The 27,242-nt window shown below is 42.0% G+C and overlaps 1 protein-coding gene across 3 annotated transcripts in view; it reads left to right on the top strand.

Annotated features, from left to right (window-relative positions):
- The window catches only part of DIDO1 (death inducer-obliterator 1), a 71,052-nt gene that overhangs the window by 3,839 nt on the left and 39,971 nt on the right, over positions 1-27,242 (top strand). The window contains exons 2-7 of one of the 3 annotated variants that reach the window (XM_048498440.1): positions 10,296-10,500; positions 12,368-12,448; positions 13,163-14,048; positions 15,429-15,735; positions 18,876-19,082; positions 21,387-21,609. In XM_048498440.1, the coding sequence (XP_048354397.1) occupies positions 10,320-10,500; positions 12,368-12,448; positions 13,163-14,048; positions 15,429-15,735; positions 18,876-19,082; positions 21,387-21,609 (1,885 nt within the window). In that variant the 5' untranslated portion in view covers positions 10,296-10,319. Of the gene's footprint in view, positions 1-10,295; positions 10,604-12,367; positions 12,449-13,162; positions 14,049-15,428; positions 15,736-18,875; positions 19,083-21,386; positions 21,610-27,242 lie in introns of those variants that run through there. The other 2 variants (XM_048498441.1, XM_048498442.1) reach the window with 2 other exon arrangements.

Below are 27,242 nucleotides of genomic sequence, written 5' to 3'. Positions count from 1 at the left end.
TGAAGATTTGGATGTATCATATCTAACTTGACAGTTCAACTATGTTTTTGAATTACATTCTCCAGATTTTACCAACATGTGCACGCAAACATTGTGCAAGCATCTTCTTCCTTTACTTATTTCCTAAAGATGGAGATAAGTAACAGTTAGGCGACTTCTTTTCCACCAGATTGCTTGCTGGTGATCAGTTAATATTTTTTAAGTGTCTCACTGAGGTGGGTCTGTGCCTTCAGGGGGCCTGCCAGCCATGGTGGAGCTGAATGTTCAACTGTATGAATGAAAGGCAGAGAAATGTATTTTTCTGGGAGCTATAATATTGCCGGAAGGGGATGGAGCTTTGTAGCAGACTTGAATCTAAGGTTTAAGGCAGTTTTTCATGGGCTGTTTATTTATTGACCATTTACATCTTACATCAGTGGTGGCGAACCTTTGGCACTCCAGATGTTATGGACTACAATTGGCCATGCTGGCAGGGGCTGATGGGAATTGTAGTCCATAACATCTGGAGTGCCAAAGGTTCGCCACCACGGGCTTACATCATTCTCCTCTCCTCCATTTTATTTTCACAACAGCCCTACACTGTAGGTTTGGTTGAGTATGACTGGCCCAAGATCACCCAGCAAGCTTCCATGGTATAAGTGGGAATTTGAGCCTGAGCTTCCCAGGTTCTAGTCTGACACTCTAACCACTGCATCGTGCTGACTATCAGCTAATGGTTTATGCAGGCATACTATGGACAGTATGCTTTCTTGTCATTTAATCTGGACAGAAGCCACAGATTCCTTACTTTCCCACTATGCTTCAAATGAGCACCAATTGCAGATGCCGTTCTTGGGGTGGGGGTCACAGTTACATTACCCTTCATTTTCTTATATTCTGTATATTTCTTGACACCTGTGCTAGTAATTAAATGGAATAACAGTGGGGGCAGATGCTGTGGCATACAAAAAAGACTCATTTTTGAGTCAGTGTTTTCACCAAACTTAGCTCTGATAAGAATTTCAAGCCTTATGTTTGACAACCCTGATTCATATGTATTTTATAGGCAGCCAGCCATTCAATGATAGTCTTATCTGCTCCTCCATGTTCATTCTCTATAAGTAGATTCCATAACTCACAAAACACAAACACTGTGGCATTTTACATGGGATATCTGGTGCAATGGTTGGATACAAGTGAAACCATAAGATATGCATGGAGGTTGCATAATAGTGTCCTTCGGCTGGAGGACTTTAATAGCAGAGCCTCAAAGTGTTTCAGTGGGTCAAGCATTTCCATCTAAGCTGCTTACTTTGCCAGTTTTATTTTGTTAAAACTTCATTTAGTGGTTCTTAAATGGATTGAATTATAAGCAGTAAACTAACCTTGTTTGAAGTCAAGTTTGGGAATAGCATGTACATATCTGTGTACACAGCAGTGGGCAGGAAAGTTTCCATTATTCTATTCATGCAACACTTTAAAAAAATTGGTGTTTTGTAAAGTTTTCCAATGCATAGGTATAAAACCTGTCAAAAAATTGTAATTGAAATCTGAACTCTCGTGCAGCAGATCAGTAGAAAACTACGACATATCATGCATAGTGCCAAAATCAGGAATTTTCAGCACCTTGCTATATCATATCTTAAACCATGTAAGAGCTATTGAGCTATACCTTAAGATTTTTACAATAAAACCTGAAAAAATGGAGAAATTAAAAACACAACTCCAACCCCCCCCCCCCCGGCTGATGTACTTTTGGATGCCGGCATAGCTCTTTGGGGGCACCCACTTCTGGGTTTTGCTGCTGCAGAGCTGTGGGGCACTTGGATGCTGGCATTTGTGCCTTTTCCACTGGCAGGGATGCCCTTATGCCAGCATAAGGGCCAAAGTCACTGGTACAATCTTCTTCCGCTCCCAGAAGCTCTGCCTTAGTCCTGGCTTTGATGTTTGTCATGTACCTCATAGCCACGTTGAACAGACTTCTAGCCAGGGTTTTGAAAAGTGGCATGAGACTTTCTGCCAGTTAGCCTTACTAGTACTAAGGTACTCAAACTATGTTTTGTGCTGTAGTGGTTAGAGTGTCAGACTTAAGATCTGGGAGACATAGGTTTGGGTTAGTCTACTTGACCTACCTCATACAATTGTTGGGAGATGAAATGGTGCATAGGAGAATTATGTGTGCCATTCTGGGGTCCCACTGTGGTGAAAGGCAGGGTACCAAAAAGCTTGGAAATGGATGTTTGCTTCTAGGCTTGTAGACTCATTTATTTAAACCATTTGTATCTGTCCGGTTAAGACCCTGAAGTCAGAGAACAGTTAAACATTAAAATCTGATTCAAAATGGTGCTTACATAATCAGTAATTGAAGCAAACAGGAAGGAGGGTCAGTGAGGGAAAGCTGATGGAAACTGCACTTCACGTTTTTATAATCACTTTTTTGAATTTTTTTCATGAGTAAAAGAAGAGTGAATGTCACATTGTTACCTCTTGCCCTAACCACCTGCCTGGTATGTCATAGTGGCTAGAGCAGTGGTTCTCAACCTTCCTAATGCCGTGACCCTTTAATACAGTTCCTCATGTTGTAGTTACCCCCAACCCTAACATTTATCCATTTTACAGATGAAGGACACTGATGCAGAGAGCCTTAGACAACCCCTGTGAAAGGGTCATTCGACCCCCAAAGGAGTCGCGACCCAGAACCGCTGGGCTAGAGTGTTGAGCTAGGAATTGGAATAGCTGGATTGGAGTCCTTCATTATGGTGCCTTTGGCACATCAGTATCTTAGGTGGTGGTTGGGATGCAGGTCGGAGAGGAGGGCATACAACGTGAAAAGCTGCTTTGGTTCTCCAGTGTGTGAGAAAAATGGAATATAAATAATAATGATCTCTCACCTCCTCATATAATCTTGTCTCTAGGGCATAGGTGTCAAACTTGCGGCCCTCCAGATGTTGTGGACTACAGTTCCCATCATCCCCTGCCAGCATGATGCCGACGGGATGATGGGAACTGTAGTCCACAACATCTGGAGGGCCACGAGTTTGACACCTGTGCTCTAGGGGGTGTCTTTCCCCCTCTAGAAGCCCTAGTGGCGGAAGGGGGAGTATTCACTGGCAAAGCAGGGAATGTAATTTGGGGGAAAGAGGATGAGCCCTGAGGATGATGTAGAGCAGTGGTTCTCAACCTGTGGGTCAGGACCCCTTTGGGTCACCTAAGACTCTCTGCATCAGTGTTCCCCATCTGTAAAATGGATAAATGTTAGGGTCGAGGGTCACCACAACATGAGGAACTGTATTAAAGGGTCACGGCATTAGGAAGGTTGAGAACCTTCTTGACCAGCTTGGCAAAGGAGGTGAACTAGCATCAAAAGTCCACTGAAGTATTAATGAACTGTTTTGTTTAGTGAATGAAAGGAAACGCCTTCTGGGGGCCTATACACAGAGGAGGCTTCATGTCACTTAACATGTAAACTAGATGCAGTATATTTTGAGAAAGCTTTTTTTGGAAGGGGGGAGCATTTTTCCTGCAACATGTTGGAACACAAAGTCAATTAAATACTGTAAGCATGACAGCTCTTCTTGCAAAGGTTGAGGTTCCCATATTAAAAAACTGTAAGAAAGTTTGTGGAGGAGATAAAACTCTGGAGTGGTCTAGTTTTGATACAAATAGACTGATATGTAAAAACTGAAGCCTACTGCTATGGAATTTCATTTGCTTATTTACAGCCGCTTACAGAAAATTAGGGGCGCTCATAATTGACAGTTTTATTTCTGGTAAATGTAATCATAAAGTTGAAATCAAGGTAGCTGGTTTTAGAAAATGTGCTGCTAAGTTGTCACTTACAATTAATATTGCCATTTCCAGGTGCTTAAAGTAATGTTGTTCAGAATGTTCCAGTTTTTGCCCACTTAATCTCATGAGTATAAAAATGATGGGTACATTTAGATAAAGCATGTTCCCTATACATTTCATGTACGGAGCAAACTAACACAATAAGAAGGGTAGGCTAAAACACTTGTCTTTGCCATGCTAGTTTTCTATGGGGAGATGCTTTCTAATCCATGGGAACAATAAACTGCAATTTGTGGTGATCCATTTCTGAAAAGACTGTGCCATGTATTGTTACTTCCTGTTTGAACTGGCCCCAAGGGTAATTTGGTGTGTGGTGATTTTGTCTGCATGAGTTGTTTCCCTGGAATAAGAATGACTGAATATCCTGGGCATCCTACTTTTGGTTTCATTGTTGATGGTTGCTTCAGCTTATCTCAGAAGTTTGGGCATGAAAATGAATATTAAATGCATTGCATTAAAATTCATTTAAACCCTTTGGTATTTTTGGTAATGCCAAGAGAAGTGTACCAATACCTTTTTATTTCAATGAAAGTATATATATTGTAGTTTTTAAATTGTGCAATATTTGAAAAAATAGTAATTTTTTAATACATCAGGAATTTCTATATTCATTTTATCAGAACTTGCCAAAGAGGTTGTAAATTGTGGGTTAATAATGTTCAGAAAAACCAGTAAGTGTGTGTTCAGCACTCAATAAATGTGAACATTATTGGAAACATAGAAGAGGGAAGCATGAACTCAGTAATTACTGGAATCAAAGCTGGCTTGAATCTTTACAGTGGTTTTGTCTGTGGTACATATTTCAGATTTTGGATTAGACTGAGATTCCATTCAGAGAAAAAAAATCTATTGAGGTCAGGCGCTATAAATAATACATTACTTAACTACTGTCTGCTTCTTAGTGGACCCAGAGATGGTCATCTCAAGTGCTGAGATCTAGGAGATTTTCTGTTAGAAGTTGTAAAAGTTATTGGTGGTATAATAGAAACGTGATGGATAACTTTTAAGTAGTAGCCTTAAACTTGCAGTTTGCCAGAAAGTGTTACATAATCATTCCATGTGTAGATCATTCTATTTTAAAGTAATCGTTCTGTGTGCAGATCTGGCAGTGCTGGGATTTTGAAGTTTCTGCTTTCTGCATAGGATTCTGCTTTGTTCAAATGTAAGGGGCCCAAGGAGCAGCCATTTCCTCTGGGAAATCCGTGTATAGACCCCGTGAGCTAATAGCAGCTTCCCTGGGGCTGTTTCATGTTAGGGAAAGAGCATGTCTCTGTGTGTCTTGATTCTGCTCTGAATTTGGTCCATGAGCATCTGAGAATCAAACTCTAGTCTTAGAGTTCATAGCGCACATCTGAATGGCAGGCCCCATGGAAGACACAACTGGCTGGAACATAGGAATTGGCCCTTAGATTAAAAGATTTACTGTGCTGTAGGCTTTCATGGCTTTGACCTGAATAGCCAGATTTTGTCAGTCCTTGGAAGCTAAGCAGGGTCAGCACTGTTCAGTGTTCAGGTGGGAGACCACAAAATAAATACCAGTGTGCCTGTGCGGAGGTGGACTGTGGCAGACCCCTTCTGTACATCTCTTGCCTTGAAAATTCAAGAGGGGCTCCATAAGTCGACTGACTTGATAGCAAAGAAACAAAAAACAGACTTTCATAGGGTAGAACCCATTTTGTTAAGAAGAAGAGTTTGGATTTATATCCCACCTTTCTCTCCTGTAAGGAGACTCAAGGTGGCCTACAAGCTCCTTTCCCTTCCTCTCCCCACAACAGACACCTTGTGAGGCAGGTGGGGCTGAGAATGTCCTGGGAGAACTGTGACTAGCCCAAGGTCACCCAGCAGGAATGTAGGAGTGTGGAAACACAGCTGGTTCCCCAGATAAGCCTCTTAAATACGTGAAATGAAATCTTAGTCATGATGTATATTCACAAGGGGGAATTTTTGTTTTCAGACAAAAAGCTGTTTTGCCAAGTTGATTTGTGCTTATCTGTTTGTTTTTCTGTGTTGCAGTGATAATTTGCATTTATAATCGATAAGAGTTACATTAACTTAGTGGATACAGTCTGGTGTGGTTGCTGTCAGACTAGTATCTGGGAGATCCAGGTGTTAATCCTCACTTGTGCCATGGAAACTCACTGGGTGACCTTGGGTCAGACAAACACTCAGTCTAGCTCACCTCACAGGGTTGTTGTGAGAATGAAATAGAAGAGTGGGGGATAATGTAAGCTGCTTAGGGTATCCTATTAGGAAAGAAAGGTGGGAGCATAAATTAAATATAGATTTTGAGAAAACAGCAGTTTGATCAGGTTTCTTTGCTGAAGAGTACAGACTTTCTCGTTGGAAACTGTCCGGGCCGATTGAAATGTTCTTTTACATTTTTTGAATGTTGCCACTCTGTATATCAGTGTCTTTTATCTTTTGGCAGAGGATTGTATGTGATCATGCCAACTGATGGCCAGGCGAAAGATTCCCTGATGGTATCATAGCTGATGTTATATTCTGTAATGCCTGAAGTGATGTAGGGGTAGAGTTGGTATGTGGGATTGATGCAAGATCTAGTCTCTATTATGTATTTCACTGTTGCTAATGAGTAATTGATCTTAAAATACTATATTAAAGCATTGAAAAGCCTTCCATCCAAGGCCTGTGAGAAAAGTATCCTTGTCCAGAGTGCAGTGTAGTCATTAATGATACATTACTGCCACAAAATGTCATGGCTTTCCCACTTGAAATAAACTGCATAGTTTAATGCTGATTCTAACCCGGACTTGTCCCCAAAAAGTTATTATGGTCATGAGAGTTAAATTATATAAAAACAATGTATGAAATTTCAGGCCTGCTACATGTTAAGATTTTTGCAGCCTCTGGTTTTGCATAAAAGTTTCAGTTTTAAATAATTGTGTTTATAGCTATTAAAGCAACCATTTAGTGTGTACTTTTGTTTAGAAATCTAATAAATGAAAGAGCAGGTGGGTGAGAAGGCTGCTAAAATACTGAACTTGGAGAAGGGGCAATATCAACAACCAGGCTTTGTTCCTGGTTTTTTCTTGCCTGACACTCACAGCAACTCCTCTTATACTGATGGGCTGGTTCCTGAGGGTTCTATTAGGTAGCATAATATGCACGACAGTATTCCAAGTTCTCTTCAAGAGCAGACCTACAAAGAATGCATTATAATAAGCAGCATTTCATTGAGACCCCGAAGCAAATACACGCATGAGTGCAGATAGTGCATAACTAGCAAGATAAGTTCTTGATCACTCATGTCTGCCACCAGTCTTGCAGCTGAATTTTGAATCCAGTCAAGCTTCTGAGCAGTCTTCAACGACAGGCCTACATAATGTTCCTTAAAGCAGTCTAACATGAATGCTGTTGGGGCACAAACTGACCAGAACCTGTTTCTCAAGGACTATCTACCATTATTTATTTGGCTTTTATCATGCTCTTTCCCAACAAAACGGCTACATTTGGCTAAAAATGTGATGTGCCATAAATGTGACTTGCACCCTCCATCTCCTCAAGTTGCAAACTTGTTCCTTCAGGTGGAACACCCAGAACATGGTAAAACTGCAGTCCCCATTATCAGTTTACGTATTCTCAATCTGATCTGGACTGAGCTAAAAATTTTGGCCCTCACCTGGCCCATTACTTCCCTGTGTCATAACTGATTTCACCTGACAAGGAGTAGGAGTCATGTCCATGTGTGCTGATAGAACTGCCTTTTTTATTAGTCACAGCACAAAAGCTAGTGGGAAAACTGGAAAGGCTGCTCTGTTGTTGGACTTTTTCAGTTGTGCTGTGACTTTGGCCCACTGGATTGACTCCACTAGATTTAAAGTTTGGTATATTACATTAGGTTTGTGTGTTCCTCATATAAATATCCATCTTTTCCAATGCCTAGTTTTGATTGTGTGAATTTAATATTACTGGTATTTTTAAAAAGAAAATAAGGTGCTGACAAGCTTAATTTTGGATCAGAATTTAATATTCCTTTACAGTCAAATAAGTAGTGTTTAGCCAATGTTTTTCCCTCTTCCTTCTGGCAGATCTTTTAAACTTGCATGATGTGTGATGAACTGGAGATAATTAACAGGGAGATTGAGAGGTTATTACAGAGCAGCACTACAGAAGAAAGCTCTTTAAACTCAGAATCTCTTCACCCATCGGCCTCTGATTCCTGGGATGTAGTCACTGCTTCAGGCAATGAATCACAAGGCAGTTTAGTAAAGGTATTCACATACGTGAATGTTGTTGCAGGACTCTCAAGATCGCCCTGTATTTTTTTTGTTTGACTTTATCTGCATAGCATTGATTTAAAAGACTATCCTGGATAATTGTTAACTTGTACTTATCCATATGCAGAATTTGGATATAAAGACTGGTTCAGCTCATAGAGGACTAGTGACGACTGTAAGGTTCTGTTGCTCCGGTCATCAAACGAGACTCATGAAGATTTCAAGAGCTTTACTGGAACCATATCAACCCAAGGCTCAGATAGCAGAAACTGAAGTTTGGCTCTCTGGCCTCAGTGTATACCTGAAAGTTACAGAAAGGTTCAACCCATAATCCTCTCCATCCTCACATTCCCATAATATCAGCATTTGAATGGATGGTGAGAACACAGACATTGTTTAGGACAGACAATTCACTCCCTAGGAGAAAGGGAGATAAGAATGAAAGGTTAGCTCTGTTGACTAGTTTCATGGGAGCAGGGGGAGACCTCCTTAGCCTCGAGCTATGATAATGGCCGGGCCATCTGTGACCTTGGTGCGGACCTGCAAGCTGCCAGGCCTAGCATGTAGCAGGCCTGACATTTACCAATGCTGCATTTTAGCTGAGAGGATGCTGTTTTAAACGGCTTTAATTGTACACTTTCCCATGGGATTTTTTAAAAAGACAATTGATAAGCAGAGGTGACCTGCCACTGCCTTCCTCTGCATAACAACCACAGTCTCACACCAAAGTACTAACGGTGACTGACCCTGCTTAGCTTCCAAGCTCTGGTAGGATCGGCTGTCAGAGCCCCGATGATAGAAACAACACCTTGTAGAGAACAGAGGTTTATTCATACAACCAGAGGACAGCTTGGAAAAGCCAGAATTGACTTTTCTGCACGCAAACAGTAGTAATAAGAACAGAGGGAACCCCCCCCCCCCCCCCCCCCCCCCGAACAGACAGTGAAGTATGTAGGCAGTTTGATAAGAGTCCGTTGGAGCTGACCTTGGCCAGCACCTGGTGGTAAAAGCTGTAAGAAAGGAAACACAGAGCAACATTCCCCAAAGCCCAAAGTGCTAAGCAGCCCCAGCACCCATAAAGCATCCTGACACAGGCTCGACTTGGCTATCAGGCTTCTGCTTTTCGTTTAAGTCACTGAATAAGTCCCATTCCAGTGGTCCTTTAACCAGTTAGAGAGTAACAATGTTTTCTATGAGACAGAACATGTGGAGGCACAAATACATAAGAGACAAGGTTATACGTAAAAATATTTTTGTAATCATGTAATTTACACTGTCAGCAGTTCTTTACAGTTTGAGTTAAAGTTGTTTTTAGTGCTTAGCAAATGAACACTGACGTTGCATTTCAGGTGGCTGGCCTTAAAGGAGCAGCAGTGGCATAGGAGGTTAAGAGCTTGTGTATCTAATCTGGAGGAACTGGGTTTGATTCCCAGCTCTGCCGCCTGAGCTGTGGAGTCTTATCTGGGGAATTCAGATTAGCCTGTGCACTCACACACAGCCAGCTGGGTGACCTTGGGCTAGTCACAGCTTCTTGGAGCTCTCTCAGCCCCACCCACCTCACAGGGTGTTTGTTGTGAGGGGGGAAGGGCAAGGAGATTGTAAGCCCCTTTGAGTCTCCTGCAGGAGAGAAAGAGGGGATATAAATCCAAACTCTTTCTCTTCTTCTTCTTAAAAGATGATGTTAGAATCTTCAGGCTTTTGATTGGTGGCGGTTGGGATATGTCAGTTAAAGAACTGGCCGGAATGTGGGCTAGTGATGAATGGAAAAGAAACTGACAGGGATGGCAGGATGAGGGAAGCTCGCCAAGTCAAGTCAAGTACAAATTCTGTTCTTCATGTTTGTAAAATTGTCTACTAAACATGGTTTTTATGATATTGTATTCACTGGGGAGTTAATTGTACATATTTGTTTCATTAGCAGTAGTTAATGTGGCCCCCATAAGCACAAAGAAATCCATGGAAGGATTTCCAACTGTGGTTCTGCTTGGTTTTTAGAGGCGGCTAGTCCAATTCTCTTCTTACAGAAAACTGGAGGGAAAAAATACAAATGTCTTTGTCAAGTGTAGCATTTAGAAGCAAATAACGTATTGCAGGTTCTTCCATGTTCATAAAGTAATCAAATTACATGTAATTGCCTCTTTGAAAAATTACTTCTATGGGAATTTCAGCATAAAATTTCTATTAATTTGATAATAACACCATATCTGCAAACTCGTTTTCCTGCAACAGGCAGCCTTATCGAGTGGAGCATTGATGGTTTTGGAGTTTTCTGAATTGAGGCAAGAAGATCCTTGTACTTCTGACTTCTCCAAGACAGCTAGTGCTGGAGAGATTATGCTGAGTGACTGGGACTCTCTGCCGATCTCCAGCAATTCTTCTTTTGGCTTCAGTCGAACCACTGAAAAAAACCCCACAACCTCTAATGCGGTGTCAGGTAAAAGCATCTAGAGGGTACTGGAGACTCTTCCGTTTCTCTAAACCTCTTCAGGACTTTGGGATTCCTCAGCTGTCCTCTTAACCTTTCTTCACTTGCCAAGGTAAATAGCTGCATTGGCATGTTCCTCACTTTCCTAATAGAATGATCTCTTTCACATGAGTTTCTCCTCTCAGCAAAAAGTTCTGTTGTGATTTTTAAACCAGCCAATCTATAGCTCCGATTGCATTGCTCTTTAACATTATGCCACGGGACCTGTGGAGCGTGCTCAAAGGTGAGAGGGATGGAATGAGACTGGAATGGCTGGCTATAGAAACTCAGACTGATTTTGGAGAGAGTAGGGGGCGGGAAATGAGTTTTCTTAGAGCAGAGTATTATACTAAGACATCATTTAATGTAGTCCTTGGTCCCTTGACAAGATGTATCTTTACACTGACATTCTTTGAGTGAGTCGTAGGGCTTAAAAGCAGTAAGGCTTAGCCTTTCTTTTGCAATCTGAGGTGTCTGAACTGAAAACGCTGCATGCCCTTCTCCTTGAAAGCACAAACTCCTCCTGACCCTGTCTGTGTGACAGATGGACAAAGATCCTGCCCCTTTCTGAAAAACACTTCGGCCCTGTTTGGTGTGTAAGTGGAGCAGCTAACAGCCACTTAAGATCCCTGGAAGTGCTGCAGGAGTTGAGTGAGAGGGGAAAAACTGTTCCACTGTCAGCTGAGGCAAATGGGTCTGAACCTTGAGAGAGAAACTGGAAGAATTCTGTCTCCTGATTTCTCTTATTTGTAAGCAAGGCTAAACCAGCGAATGTGTGGAGAGAGAGTTTGCATCTCCCTAGTTTTTGTTGGGAGAAAACCAGTCTCAAGAGTCAGAGTCTCCAAATCTGTCTTTTGTGATAAAGCAGGTCATCTTGAGGAAGTGACCGGAGCTGTCTTGCAGGCCCAGTTTCTGAAAGAGGTTTCTCACAACTTACATGGTGAGAATCCTGCAGGTTTGAGGGAAGGCCAGTATTCACCTCAACAATACACACTTGGCTGCTAACCACTGTCCGCAGTCTTGGAAAGTCACAGCTGACTTACGGTGACTCTGTAGGGTTTTCAAGGCAGGACACCTTCAGAGGTAGTTTGCCATTGCCTGCCTCTGTGTGGACTAAGAGAGTGGAAAGAACTGTCACTGGCCCAGGGACACCCAGAAGACTTCAGGTGGAGGGAAGCAGGCAATGAGACCCAGTTCTTAGAGTCAGCCGCTCTGAACCACTTCACCACGCCAGCACTCGACTCTTCTAAATTATCAACTGTGTGACACCTGTAAATAGTTTCTATCCCCTTTTCTAAACCAAGTTAGTCCCCTAACCATGGAAGTAAATCAAAGTTTCTGTTCTTTTTCTGTTTTCCTTACGGATGCTGGAACCTATTTTATTGAGAAGCCACATGGGCTAAGTCTGTCTGATAGAGGGCTGGAGTGGAAGCCCCACATGCCAAGCTGCACATCATGCCATCTCTGTTTAAATGTCGTTCATGAGACCCTGACTATCATAGCCTACAAGCCCAGTCAAACAGTTGTCTGGATTGTCCTGATTTGGACTGGTTTCAAAAGCCAGGCTTGCATCATGCTGATGATTCATCTTCAAGGTTTGTAGCAGTTAATGGCGCAAACCTAGGGCTGCATATCAAGAAGTCCCATGTTTACTGGTGTGTGCTCTCCTGTGTCAAGTTATAGTTACAGTAGCATTTATAGGTGAAACCAAACATGAAAATGGATTAATAACATGTAGGAAGATCCTGTTTAGATATTCAGAGTTTGTTGGAGGCACATCTTTTTCACTGAAAGTAGTGCAAAGTTTATAAGTTTGGGTTTTGTGTGTGTTTTTCAGAAGTGAAATCTGAAGCAGAGAAAGAGAGTTTGAAATCTCTGACCCTAGACACTGAATCTAGTATGGAAAACACGTCTCTTGGTATGTTACTTTTTTCTTTTTTTGCAAGAAGGGGATGATTTATTGAATGCTTGCATTTATAATAGCCAATTTTCATTGGTAATTTGGTTTTTAAGAATCCAAGTGAATATGTTTCTTTTCTAGAAAGTAGGTAATGGTGGTGGGTTTCTTTTGGGTATAATTCTCATTCAGGTAAGCATATAACCCCCTATAACCCTTATACAAAGACGCAGTCCTACGATTTCTTCCCCAATTGTCTTGATCATTGTTGCCTGCTGCCCGCCCGCCTTGAGGACCAACAACTGTCATGATGTCTTTGTGCCATTCAGCCAGAAAGAGAACAGGTGTAATAGCTGTCATACTGCTGAGCTAAAGGGAGCACAGTATATTACAGGGGCTGTTTGAGTACTTTGTGTTCATTCTACCCTTAAAGTGCAATTGGCCATTCAGTTCAATTCGGAGAAGAGATGAACTCCATGATCAATTCACAGAAATAAGGTTGTGCTTTCACGGAAACTGTAGATGTTTTTGGGACGTCTGAGGGGAAAATCCTGGTTAGCCACAGATAGGACAGGTGAACGTTAAGAGTTGCAATGGGGGCTGCGTCGGCTACAGCCAGGTCACTAGATGTTTCAAAAACTTGCAAACCACACTTTGTGCTCCTTCGCGTTCCGTTCTCCGGAAGGAAATAGTGAAAGCAAATACATGCAAATAATAATAATTTCTCTCCATCAGCTTCAGATGACAAAGACGAGCAAAGCAATGAAGACGAGCAGAAGTCTGTTAAACCCACCAGTAAGGAGTTCAAGAAGACGTGGGGCTTTCGGAGGACCACAATTGCAAAACGCGAAGGCTTAGGGGAAGGAGACATGGATGCTGCTGAACAGCAGCCCTCTCCACAGCAGCAGAGCCTGGCCCTGAGGCGGAGTGGGCGACAGCCCAAACGCACTGAACGGGTAGAAGAATTTCTCACAACCGTGAGGCGCAGAGGCAGGAGGACCCTTCCTGCAGCCCTCGAGGACTTGAACGAGCCGACATCCTGCCAGGTGACCGACATTGAGACGGCCTCTGAAGGTAGCGTAGAAAGTTTGACAGAGATAAAAAGCGCCTCTCAGAAGCGCCGCTCGAAGGACAGCAAGAGCCAGTCCGCTCAGAAAGGCAGAAGCACAAAAGAAGAGGAGGAGGAGGAGGAGGAAGAGGAGGGGGAAGAGGAGGGCACCTCCGACAGTGATAGTGATGGATTAACATTGAAAGAACTGCAGAACCGCCTGAGAAAGAAGCAGGTCGAGCATAAGCCGACAGAGCTGACTTTAAAAGAGCTGCAGAATCGGCTCAGAAGAAAGCTGCCTCCGCAAAGCGCTGCTGATCAGACTGATGTCCAGGCTGGCAGTCAGGTTAAGCCTGAAACAGCTGTCAAGCAAGAGCCAGAGATCACAGAGGCCATTCAGGCTGGAGATCAGGGTGTTGCTGCCGAGGAAGTTACCAAAGAGGGCCAGGTGAAAAGTGAACCTCTTGAACAGTCTGGCAGTGAAGCTGAAGAATCCAGAAAGAGCAAATCGGAATCTGAGGTTTACGATCCAAGTGCTCTGTACTGTATCTGCCAGCAGCCTCATAATAACAGGTATTCAGACAATATTTTTACTTGTATTGTTGAAGGCTTTCACGGCCGGAATCACTTAGGTTCTGTGTGGTTTCCGGGCTGTATGGCCGTGTTCTAGCAGCATTCTCTCCTGACGTTTTGCCTGCACCTGTGGCTGGCATCTTCAGAGGATGCCAGCCCAAAAACCACACAGCAGAGGATGCAGCCCAAAAACCACACAGCACCCAAATATTTTTACAACTTTTTTTGTGAGTACAAATAAGAGAAACACATTTATTTAGAAAGTAAGTCTCTCAACAGAACCTCGAATGCCGAAGCATAGGTGTTCAGTTGCTGTAAAGCAGAAGACAGTAATTATTTTGTCCCAGTTGACTAGGAGTATTTGTGTGTACTCCCCCGAAGTGTGCTAGAAGTATCTGAGTCTGTTTTTATTTCCCCCGAAGTGTGCTAGGAGTATCTGAGTCTGTTTTTATTTTTAAAAAATAGATGAGCGATAACTTTGAAATCTTTGCTTATGGCAAAGATCTTTGCTTATGGCGAAGATTATGCTTATAAAGAAGCTTGAAATAGTAAGGACTGCTTAGAGGGTAAGGAGGGGACTGGATGAATGAAAAAGGCAAGCATGTGGAAATTTCAAACTATACTCTGTTGAATTTTTTTAGTTTTTTAAGTGTTCCTCCTTTGCTACTACGGGGGTACCATTCTCTGCTGTCGCTCCAATCTGTGAGGTACAGAAGACTTAGTTAAAACTGTTGGGGGAAGTAGCTGCTGACCATATTGACCATATTTCCTGAGGCACTGTGGAATGAATAGATGAGTCAGGAAGGCTGTGGGGCTACAAAAGAAGGCAAAGAGGCTGACCTCACACCTGAAGAGCTTCACACAGGAATGGGGGGCGTACAGTGTGGTAAAAATGACTTTGATTCACACCATACCCCAGCGAGGCAGCCCGAGGACTTGCTGTTGCCAGCAATTGCCTGTCCATACATTGAGATCGCACTTGGTTACGTGAAGCCACTTGGATTGCTGCGGCCAAAGCAACGATGGCAAGATACCATCAATGCGGATCTGAAAGTTACATGCCTGCAACCAGGCAACGTGCTCAATCGAGAGAAGTGGCGTTTAAAAATCCGAGCAGCAGACCCTGAATTAGTGGGACAACGCTAAGAAGAAGATCTAAGACATTTTGGGCATGGAATTCTGTCAAAAGGAGAAGACTGGATATTAAAGAAAGCAAAGTTTTAATCTGATTTGTAGATAAAGGGAAACATTGGTACAAGGCAACTGTATAACTAATTTGTAGGCATATTCGATAGTATTCACGCATCATTTTATAGATGCTTGCAGTGCTGTTAATTTAAGATGCTTTGCCCACATTTCTTCAATGTTTTATTTCTTTAGGTTTATGATTTGCTGCGACAGATGTGAGGAATGGTTTCACGGGGACTGTGTAGGAATTTCAGAGGCTCGTGGGCGACTGTTGGAAAGGAATGGGGAGGACTATATCTGCCCAAATTGCACCATTCTGCAGGTGCAAGATGAGCCAGTTGCTGATACCCAGCAACAAGGGACTGTACTGGGGCAGCTGACGGAACTCACAAGTATAGGGACGGTTGAGCAAAAGTCCAGTGAGGACCAAGGCATCAAGGGCCGGATTGAAAAGGCTGCAAATCCAAGTGGGAAGAAAAAACTCAAAATATTTCAGCCGGTGAGTATTTTCTCCAATCAAATATACAGCAGTGTTTGGTTTCCACTGGAACAAGTAAGGATTTTTATTCAAAATGGAACAAGTGAAGCCGGCGTTGTGGGTATACCTTTGTCTTTTTGAAGATGTCAGGCATTACATTTTAACAAGGCTCAGATCATACCATTTCAGCAGCAAAGTTGAGTTTTCCATTCTCTGTTTTGCTAAAGATCCTGCAGTCCCAGTTCCGTTGTGTTTTCTGCTGCTCTGTTGCTCTGCTTTAGTCCCTTGCCTCTTTCCATCCCCGTTTTCTTCTAAGCGACACTGATTGGGGGATACACTTAGAATGTTTAATTTTGCCTCCTTTCCCTGTAATTGCTTCCCCGCACAATGTGCATTTTTATGTTATAAAAATAAGGAAGGGGAAATGCAAAAAATATTGGATTGAAGCATGGGCATTTGCAAAGCTGTTCCTCTCCTTTCTCCCACAGCAAGGAGAGTGAATTTGCTCTTCTTCCACCCATGTTGTTAGGGGTCATGGACAGAGCTGTCCACTAATTGCTACAAGAAGTCTGGGGAGCATTCGTCCATTTATCTTCTTTTCATGGTAGCCTCCTCTCCTCTTGCATGATATTTTCTCCAACAGGATTTAGCCTTTGGCATTGAAGAGAGAAGAAGAGTTTGGATTTATATCCCCCCTTTCTCTCCTTCAGGAGACTCAAAGGGGCTTACAATCTCCTTCCCTTTCCCCCCTCACAACAAACACCCTGTGAGGTAGGTGGGGCTGAGAGAGCTCCGAGAAGCTGTGACTAGCCCATGGTCACCCAGCTGGCATGTGTGGGAGTGTACAGGCTAATCTGAATTCCCCACATAAGCCTCCACAGCTCAGGTGGCAGAGCTGGGAATCAAACCCGGTTCCTCCAGATTAGATACATGAGCTCTTAACCTCCTACGCCACTGCTGCTGTTTATTTTTTATTGGCTTTTCAGAAGACATGAGGGGGATGTTTGAGGGGAAATTGGGGTAACTGAGCTGTTGCAAATACCACCCATAACATGCACAGTCCTCCATATAAATTTTGCCTCTCTAGATCTCCCTGTTAATATCTGATGGGCTCTATAAGAAATAGTACTTCTACATACAGAAGACTGGGTCGAGATGAGCAAATAACTAAAAAGCAGATGAGATGTTAGAGAAGTGTAGAAGTGATCTGTCTTATTGGCTGACACTAATGAAGACTACACTGGTGGATTCACTGTGTTTAAGCACTGGTTAGTTCTGGCATTTACATTGAAGTAACCAGAATTGAAACCCAAGTGTCACCCCATCTTGTTCTACTTACCTTGCATCTAATAAAATAAGTGAAAACTGATCAGTAGTAAAACTGGAAATGTGCAGATTTTTTCCCTCTCACATTTGATGGGTGAATAGGTAAGAGGTCCATATTCAAGAGGAAAACGTCATAATCGGTAAATAGCAATAGTTTCAATTACTCTTTATCCTCTTGTACTTTTATCCTGCTCTTCCTTGTACATGGTTCTTTGTTCCCCATTTTATTTTCACAACCAGATGTGTTGGGTAGATTAGTTTGAGAGTCAAAGAATGCCTAGCCTCACCACTTAGCTTCATGGTAGAGTGGAGATTTGAACCCAAATTTCTCAGTCTAGCTCTTAGGAGGCAGGTGGAGATGGTTTTATTTAGGATGGCACTTGGTTAAGTGTAGTAGCAATCCTGAGTGGTGATTTTAATTTTTAGTTTTAATCTGTTTCATTATTTTTATCTTTATTCCTTGAGCTCTGCAAGGGGAAAAAAGTGAGTAATGTTTTAAATAAATTGAATAAGTAAAATGAATGATCTCAAGAAATGGACAGCTCTCCCTGAGGAAGATATTCTATAATTTTGGTCTTCCTTGGGTTACTCCCATGTAGCCTCAGTCAGCACGAGCACCCAAAGTGGGGCCTTTGAAGGTGACCATCGTGGTTGGCTAGATTCGTATAAGAGTAGGTGGACCTTAAGACATTCAGGTCCCAGGCCATACAGGACTTTAAAAGTCCATACCAACACCTTGAATTGGGGCCTGGAGCAGACTGGAAGCCAGTGCAGTTGAACAAGATTGGAGCAATATATAGTCAATATAACCATCTTGAGATCATATTGAGTTTGTGCATGGTTTTCTCTAAACGAAGTGTAATTTGGAGGGGATAGTTCCTTTCCTAGCTACGCTAGAAGCTATGTTAAAACTAATCTGTGTGTGATGAACCCATGCTAATTTGAAGAATAACAATTCATGTGAGCAGTAATTTCCTGTAAGGTTTGAAATATGCCGAAACAGTCATTGCAGATGATTCATGAGATGGTCTTGCTTCTCACAGGTGCCTCTCTGTCTTCTGGGAGGACTTGTCTTCTCTGTTACCTTTAGTCAGAAAAATTGCTTGCTTGAATACATGTTAATGTCTCTTTTACTAAGTTTATAATAAACCCATGAATTGGTTCTTAGAGGCATCCTCCCAGAGAACTATTTGTATTTGGTTTCAGTTATCACATCTACCACTTTTGAATTAAGAACTTGTGAATCTCTGGAAGAAGTCCTGGCTTTCAGTTTCCTTACAGGTTTTATTGTAATTGAAGAAATAGATTGGGTTGCATCTCTCAAGTCCCTTCTGCCTGTGGTGGTGATTTCCTTCAGTGCAAGGAACCTCAGGGACAGGTTCTTGCTCCTGAATGTATCAGCCACTATGTGTGTACATCTTTAAAAAAAATCTAACTTCTAGTTGAACTGTCTTAAGGAGATTCAGATTCAGGAAAGAGAGCAATACAGAGCAAGGTAGTACTCGATTGCAGATGAAAATCTTGTGATATCTTGGGAATTCAAGCACGTGAAATCTGTTGGGTGTAAACACTTTGGATTCTACATTTGCTCTGACTTCCCTTCCCTCCTTAATGTACTTTATAAAAATGCTCTAAAGTGCTTGGGCACAGGCACTTTTGAAAAGCGCGAAAGTGGCAGCCAGTGATTAAGAGACAATTTTTTACAAAACATGACTGAACTTTTGTTAGTTGGCCAAAGTCACAGAGCTTGGTGTTCAGTGCACTTGTTTGAACTTTTCCGGTGTTGAGCTTTAAATGTTTCTCCGCCTGTGTCAATGTCTTGTGCTGTCCTTCAGGTAGTTGAAGAGCCTGAAGCACCCCGTTGCATTGGACCTGGTTGCTCTAATGTGGCTCAGCCAGGTTCTGTGTACTGTGGACATGAATGCATTATCAAACATGCTACAGCCACCATGAAATTGATGAATGAAAGCAAAGAACAAAAACCGAAAGAGAAGACCAAAGTAAAGGTTGAACGATTTGTTGTCCCAAAACCTCAGCCTCAGGTAAGTCTAAATGAGTTTAAAAGCAAATAGCTCTGTTCGTGCATAGGAGATGTTTTGAAAGGTAACCTGTACAACATGCTGCCACTTTTGCGGATTTCAGACTATTCTTCAAACCAGTCTGCAAACATTCTTGAAGAATGTCTCGTATATACTCTCATATGATTAGGAGTAAGTAGCCACTGTTCTGTAGTAAAGTTTTCGGCTTTAACTTTAATACAAGCGGAATGCAAAAATGGTTGTGCCGATTTCTGCCTTTCTTTACAAAATGACGGAACTTAAGTCTTCCCAATTAAGTGTCACATCTTTGAGTAACAAGTGCCGTCAGTTCCAGTAAGTGATGCGAAAATGAAATATTCTATTAAACTTCAGTATCTGAACTTGGGAAATATCCATATCCAGACTTTGGAAAATACAAAGGTTCACTGTGTTCCATACCGTAACTCTTTGTGGGTGCATAGTGTGTTCTAAGTACCACCTCTTCCACTAAGGCTCTGGCCGTGCTGTTGCTGTGGTTACGAATATGCACATAATTGAATTTCAGGTGCCGGCAGAGGACGTCCAGTCAAAATTCAGGCATATCTTGTGGGCAGTTATGCTGAACTAGACAGTTGCCTTGTTGTAACATCAGATCAAGCTTGAGAGCTTGAGTCAAATTTATAATAGCATTATTTAGCATTTTAGAATGTTCAGAGGTCGTCATATCGAAACAAGGAGTGGTCCTTCTGGGTCTAGCCAAGAATCCCTCTAATCTGGTGTCATGTTTGTGACATCAGACACCCAGAAGGAAGCCTACAAGCTGGACACAAAAGATGTTGCCTGTCCTTGTCATTTCTTCCCCTCAGCCTGGTGTTTAGAGGTATATACTGCCTTCAAACGCGAAAGCTCTTTTTGCTTGATGGCAAATTCCTTTATGACTTCAGCCATTTCAGCAATCTTTACATAAACTTTGTAAAGTCAGATCAGTTTGCTTCCCACATTGCTGGAGGCAGGTGGGTGTAGCTGAAACTAGGCGATAGAGACTTACTCAGGGCTACCTGTTGAGGTCATGGCAAAAGAGAGGTTTGACCCAAGGACCTCTTGGTTCCATATTTCATTCTCCGCTGCTGTTTAGTTCTGTCTGCCCTGGGTATTTCATCTCATGTTTATGGGAAGTGTTTTTCTGACCCCGCTACGCTGTAAATGGCAGACTCACACATCTGAATGGAAAAGTCCTTAGGATTGTAGCTAAATTATCGCCCAAGAATTCAGTTTCCAATAGCTTTCTTCATTGGTGAGTCTTAAAAATAATAGCAAGAACAGTTCCTGTATTTTTAGATGACATAATGATATTGTTATGGGCAGCTGGAAAGTAGCATTAGTGTGCTGTTGATCTTGTGGATTCTGGACCAACTCAATAATGGGCGTACGTAGGATTTTTACCCAGAGTCTGGAGGTCTGGCACATATTTCCCATTTTTAGAAATGCAGATCAATAGTGGCTTCCAATCTAAACTCTGCTTTCCATGTATTGTTGAAGGTTTTCACGGCCGGATTCAACGGGTTCTGGTGGGTTTTCTGGGCTGTGTGGCCGTGGTTTGGTGGATTTTGTTCCTAACGTTTCACATGCATCTGTGACTGGCATTGTCCATGTCCCAGGGAACCATCCTGAAAAATCTGCCGTTGCAGAACACGTGTTAAAGAAAACTGGACATAGTATTTTATTTGAGAACACTGAAATTCTGGACAATTCAGAAGCTTACTATGTCAGACTGCACAGGGAGGCCATTGAAATTCACAAACACCAGGACAACTTCAATAAGAAAGAAGAGACGTTAAAAATTAGCAAAGCATGGCTCCCAGTACTTTAAAAAATGGACTGATAATCCCATCCACAATACAATGCACTCAACCACACCTTTGCATAGCAAGTTCCACCCAAACACTTAATGATTGGTTCCCCACCCTGGGACATGGACAATATACCACACTAAACTTTCCCTTCTCACCTAGACACAGTGTGAAACAGACTTTTCTCTGTGATACACCTCTGAAGATGCCAGCCACAGATGCAGGCGAAACGTTAGGAACAAAATCCACCAGACCACGGCCACACAGCCCGGAAAACCCACCAGAACCTGCTTTCCATGTTTCTCCGCTTCCCCGATTCCTGTCCCTTTTTATATGTAAACAGTTCCTTTGTAGTGCTCAGTTCTGCCCTTTAGACCAGAGCAGTAAAATGTGGTTTTGTTGCATGAGATGTTCATAAATGTCTGACCCAAGGTTATTACTGCAGTGCTTAGTGATTTGGGTTCTTCTGATTACACAGGCGGGTGCCAAACCTCCCTCTACGCTGAAGAAACCGTTTCCTGAAAAGAGAGAGATGCCCATGAAGAAAGCGGTGACTGCATTTAAGGCCGAAGCAAATACTCAGACAGTTGTAAAAGAGCCAGCCTCAGAAAGCAGCACTCCGTCCTGGGCAAGCGATCATAATTATAATGCAGTAAAGCCAGAAAGGACCCCTGCTATTTCATCATCACTGTTGTTCAAATGTATGTATCTCCTAGGGATAATCCTCTGCAGTTGTTTACCTTTTCCTGGGTCACCTTTTTCTGCTTTTTGACTCTGCAAAGTTAGGAGGAGCTTTTAACTATTCCCTCACCTCCTTCCCTTCTTCAAAGATTGCACACATACCTCTCAAAGAGTCTTGAGGCTCATACATTTTATTTGGCACGTTGGGATTTATTCGCAGGTTGTGTATACAAATGATTTTTGCAGGTATATAAGAGCAGGGTGACTTTTAGAATGTTCTCTGTAGGTAATATCTATATCTGTAGGTAAGTACAGTGGGTAATGATAGTTGCTTGTTTCCTAAGGTTATATAATGTACAAAGTAGCTGTTACTCTGACTCCGATTTTGGTCTCTGTCCGTCTTTGCATTTTGGATTGGGGAGTGGCAGAGCACAAAGGTTCCTAGACGGTTTTGAATAATTTACTCACATGCACATAGACACAAATTTTAGTTGTCAATTTTAGGGAAGAAATCCTTTTTCCAAGCAGCTGGCTTTGGTATAAGGATATTTGTTTCTCTTTTTAAAAATCTGTTATAAGTTATATACCAGGCATGCTGTCATGGAGGCCTTCCGTATTATAATTTTGCAGTATTTGAAGAGAATCTTTGACATCTTGTTAACTTATAAAGGTAAGTAAATGCTCTGCAGTGTCAAAAGTCTTAAGACTTTTCACTGTTTCCACTTAAACGGCGTTGTAGCGTAGGGTTTGTTTTTCCAGGTATTGCACAGTGGAAAGTAATTGATTCCTGACCTAATTTTAGTTTTATATCTGCAAGGCCGGGGTAGGCATCCTTTAGAAAACTTATGTCTCCCACTAGAATAACTTCTACTTTCTACAAAATTGCAAATTCTTATATGATGAATACATCTTACATGACCGCGAGAAGATGGCTTTGGTGAACCTCTGGAGGAGTGGAGTTCCAAGGCTCTTGAGAAGCTCCTGAGAACCTTTTTCTGCTTGGCTTCATTTCCTGGGCGTGGCAGGCACACAGATGGTGTTTGCTGGATTGGGGGAACGGGTGGTTTATGGCAGGGGAGGGGGCAGAACCTCCTCTGTGAAGCATGTTAAAGATCAAAGTGATAGTTTTCTGCTTCATTAGATGTCTGTCACCCATACAAACAAGGTTAAAAGCTCTGTCACCATACATTGTATTTTATTTATATTTCATTTTTGTCCCCTAACGGGGATCCAAAGGGGACTACAGCATTGTTCTGCCCTTTGTGTTACACTCACAACAACACTTGAGTTTTTAAAACGTATATATATATATATCGTGTTTCCCCGAAAATAAGACAGTGTCTTATATTAATTTTTGCTTCCAAAGATGTGCTATGTCTTATTTTCAGGGGATGTCTTATTTTTCTGTGTTCTGGGCATGCTTCCAAACAAAAACTTTGCTACGTCTTACTTTTGGGGGATGCCTTATATTTTGCACTTCAGCAAAACCTCTACTATGTCTTATTTTCCGGGGATGTCTTATATTCGGGGAAACAGGGTATATATATCTCCTACTTCTCAGATATAGCTTCTGAGGTGGCCCAGGATATCAATAAAGCAACTTTATGCTTTTTTATAAAAATATTAGTAACTCGGGGTCTTGTTTAGACAGTAAGATCAACTATACCACTGAGTTAGTTCAAAAACAGTACAGTTGCTTACAAAACACATCAGCACGTATAGCACGTCAATGACCTGAAAAAATGAACCAGTTAACTTACAGTTTACTTGACAGGAAAAATGACTGTTGAGAGATCTCATTTCGACAGTGTTGACAGTATTAGCTGTTCATTAGCAGATTTAACACCAAAACTAAGTGAGCATTTTTCTAAAACGGCATAATTGGTTAGGAAAGTGTCAGGATTGCTCTGGGTTTTGTTTTTTGGTTTTTTTGCTGCTATTGTGCTTAAAAATGGACAATATTCGATTCACTTTGCATTTAGTGAAGAAATTCCAACTTCTCTAGAAGGTACTACCATCAAGGTAAGTCTTACAGATGTCTTGGAATTCCTTGTGTTACTTTTAAAACTACTAAATATAAATTCTTAGAACTCCTGTTTGAGTTCAGATCTGTATTACTAAATTAATGGCTTAGTCCTAGTACTGTTTGGGCCGTTGTAAGCAATCATCGTCTGAAGGAATTAGCATTGGATCTGACACGTACGTCCATGGAATTCTCTTATTCACACCCCTCTGACAGACCCAACAGTCTTGTAGAGTGGGGTAAACTCTACTGTCAAGGTGCTCTTATTTTGTATTAGACACATAGTATTGTACTGAACTCCCATTTGGTTTTGCTTCTCTTTGATTTCTTCACAAGTGTCCACAATGACTCCTTTCTTGGCTGTCTACCAAGGGTGGGTACTGATGGCCCAGTTCCGATGGAGTAATCCCTGCACTCTTGTGCTTCCATATTGTTGTTCATTTTCCTGTGAAGCAATCTTTAGCTCCACTGTAGAGTCAGCAAGGTGTTAGGGACTGCCCCAGATCTCCTTTTTTGTAAGAGCACTTAGTTATTGTAGAGTGGTATATAGTCTGATCCACTCAGTTCTGCTGAGACTGCAACTGCTGGGATGCTTTGCACTTGAAGCCAACACAGAGGATAATCCTGTGCCCAGGGAGACTGTGAAATTGGAACAGAAGAGGAGAATCTTGGAGTGATCTGTAGTGCCCTCAGCAGTTCAAGACTTTGGTGGGGAGAATAAGTTGTACAGAAGATCCCCCCCCCCCCCCCCCCGGGTGTGATCAGCATGGGAGGTGGATCTGTAGTCTCCAATAAGTGAGGAATAGTAGCTTAGCTCTATTTTCTTTAGGGGTGGCTAATGACCTTGCTGTGGACTTTAATTTAATCATGAACTTAATTTTTAACAGTCTAGACATTAGGAGAAAGTTGAACAGTTGACAGATTGGGATCAGGAGCAGCAATTCACAGGGGTGGACTGTGTGTACATAAGAAATGCAACTTGGTTCTGGTGTCCCCCACCACAGATTGTTCTGTCCCTTGTATTTTCCTCCCACTTCTCAACATCCATTAGAATTGATGTTTCTCCTGAAATCGTATTCCACTTTTCTTCCAAGGACAATTGAGCAATATTTATTCATGCACCTGTAACCTGCCTTTCTTGCTAAGACTCAAGGCGGATCACAATATATATATATATATAAAAAGGTTTGATCAGGAAGCATGACACCCAATAAGCTGTGAGTAGGACTACAGTTGCAGAATTAGGAACGATGCGCACACCCACGTAAAAACGGAATGTAGGATCAGTCGCAAAGGGTAGAGAACAGTGTAGCAAAGGCAAGGTGATGCCCCAGACATTCTATAAGCTGCAGTCCTGTTCTCTTAACAAGAGCCACCTCTGTAGCCTATTATACTACAGCTCTAATCCCTTTGAAAGAAACTGCATTGTGGGCGTGTCTGGTGGTGCTCATTCTGTGTAATGAACTTTCCCAACTACCTTAGGGAAAGTATCTCAGGCACCGCAGGCATACAGACACACTAAGCGTTCCTATTTTATCTGCGTAACAAGCTTGTAAGGCAAATTATTGTGAAAGATGGTTTTCTTAGGAGCAGCAGTGGCGTAGGAGGTTAAGAGCTCATGTATCTAATCTGGAGGAACTGGGTTTGATTCCCAGCTCTGCTGCCTGAGCTGTGGAGGCTTATGTGGGGAATTCAGATTAGCCAGTACACTCCCACACATGCCAGCTGGGTGACCTTGGGCTAGTCACAGCTTCTCGGAGCTCTCTCAGCCCCACCTACCTCACAGGGTGTTTGTTGTGAGGGGGGAAGGGCAAGGAGATTGTAAGCCCCTTTGAGTCTCCTGCAGGAGAGAAAGGGGGGATATAAATCCAAACTCTTCTTCTTCTTAGAGCTGGTGATCAAATTTGCTTTTTTGAATTTAAACTAGAGTTCCCCCACCCCCAAAATCCAGCTTCTCCACCACATTTCTTGCATTCATTTAGCCTATAGTAAAAAAGTACATAAAAGTATACTTTACATGAGTAATGGGCTGAAGAATGCAGAATTTCCAAATCTTAAACATACTCTTCAACGTGCAATTTGAACCAGTGCAGCCAATAAAGCATAGTGTGTTGCTGGAATTATGTATATCATCTGTATTCTGTGTTAACATTTCCTGCAGCCTTTTAAGGGTAGCTCCCTAGTGAACTGTTGCAGCAGCAACTCTTCTATTTTGTTTCGATACTATGTTATTCTGTGACGATTTCATACATTCTTAGCCCTGAGAAAGTTGTAGGACACACGTAGCCGAAAGAGAGATTGTAGCACACAAAAAATTCCAATAATTCAAGAAAGTACCAGAAACGTATTACAAAACTGACTAGTTGTTCCTGAGAGTGGACATAGTGCCACCAACTGGGCAGAGATAAAACTTAGTAATTTCTCTTGTCCTGATGCTATTCAGAATCAAAACATCATGCACAAGATTGAAAATCAATATTTATTTTCAATATACCAAGTGTTTGCACTACAAAACAAGTAAAAGAAGGATTACAAAGGTTATACTATAAAAATTTGTTGAGCTTTTAACTGTTAAACATTGTTTACTTGTGGCTTTCATTCCTACCTTTGTAAAATATAGATGTATATGGGTAGTTGGGAAGAGAAAATGTGTTGGGATAGTAGAAAATTTAGGACACTGGGGGGAAAAAGTAATAAAATTAGAGATAAGGATATTTGTTTATTTTAAAACACTTTGATGCCTCCCTTCCCTCTCTCTACCCAGAGAGTGTACTTAAGTTTGCCAGGATGAAACCATTTGTACATTAAAACAGCAGTGAAAATACTACATTGAATAATTCGGTAAAAACATATAAACACACATTTGTTATTTGATAATAAGAGTCCTCAAAAAGTAATTAATTAGTTTTTCAACAAAAGCCCCAAAGTGCATAATGGCCAGTATCTTGAGTCAGGGCTAGTCTTCAAGGAAAGGCACGTAAGTTTTAAATTCAGTATATTCTTGCATCCCCAAATTGGCCTCAGAATTGACCACAGCAGCTGTCTGGGCTGATTTTGTGACATTTTCAGCCATAGAAGCTGAAGATAAGCTTTTTTTCTGAAGACACACTAGTCATAACATGGCTAGTTTTCTGTTATGCAAAGTCAGGATTATATTCAGTATTTGAAATTAGCTGGTGAGTAAACAGAGGAGCAGGAATAGCATTTTTACCCCTTTCTAAAAAGCAGTCGGTGTTTCCCAAAGACGCACTGCTCGCTTGGATGAGAATTTGCGAGCCAAGGTTAGTGCTGATAGGGGAGCAGATAATTTCTCCGGCTTCACTCTTGGATCAGGCTGTCGTTTGTTCTTGTCTGAACAAAGAAAAAAATCTCATTTTTGAGCACCAGCACATTTTGCATAGAAAAAGAACAGTTGCTGGGAGGAGGGACTAAGCAGAAATTCAGGCATAGCTGGAGTTACAAAGACTGCCAAAACGAATGGGGGCTCTCACCTAATTTATACTATCAGAGATGAGTTCTGCACAGGCCCCCGTGAGAATAGGAATATGGGCATGTGTGGCCCCGAACAGCTAACCCGTGTCACCTCAACCCTACATTAATCGGATTCTGTGTATGATGAAAGGGTGATTG

This window comes from Sphaerodactylus townsendi, linkage group LG05 (genome assembly GCF_021028975.2).
Source record: "Sphaerodactylus townsendi isolate TG3544 linkage group LG05, MPM_Stown_v2.3, whole genome shotgun sequence".
In the NCBI taxonomy this organism is placed as follows: domain Eukaryota; kingdom Metazoa; phylum Chordata; class Lepidosauria; order Squamata; family Sphaerodactylidae; genus Sphaerodactylus; species Sphaerodactylus townsendi.
This window is presented reverse-complemented; position numbering and strand designations above follow the sequence as displayed.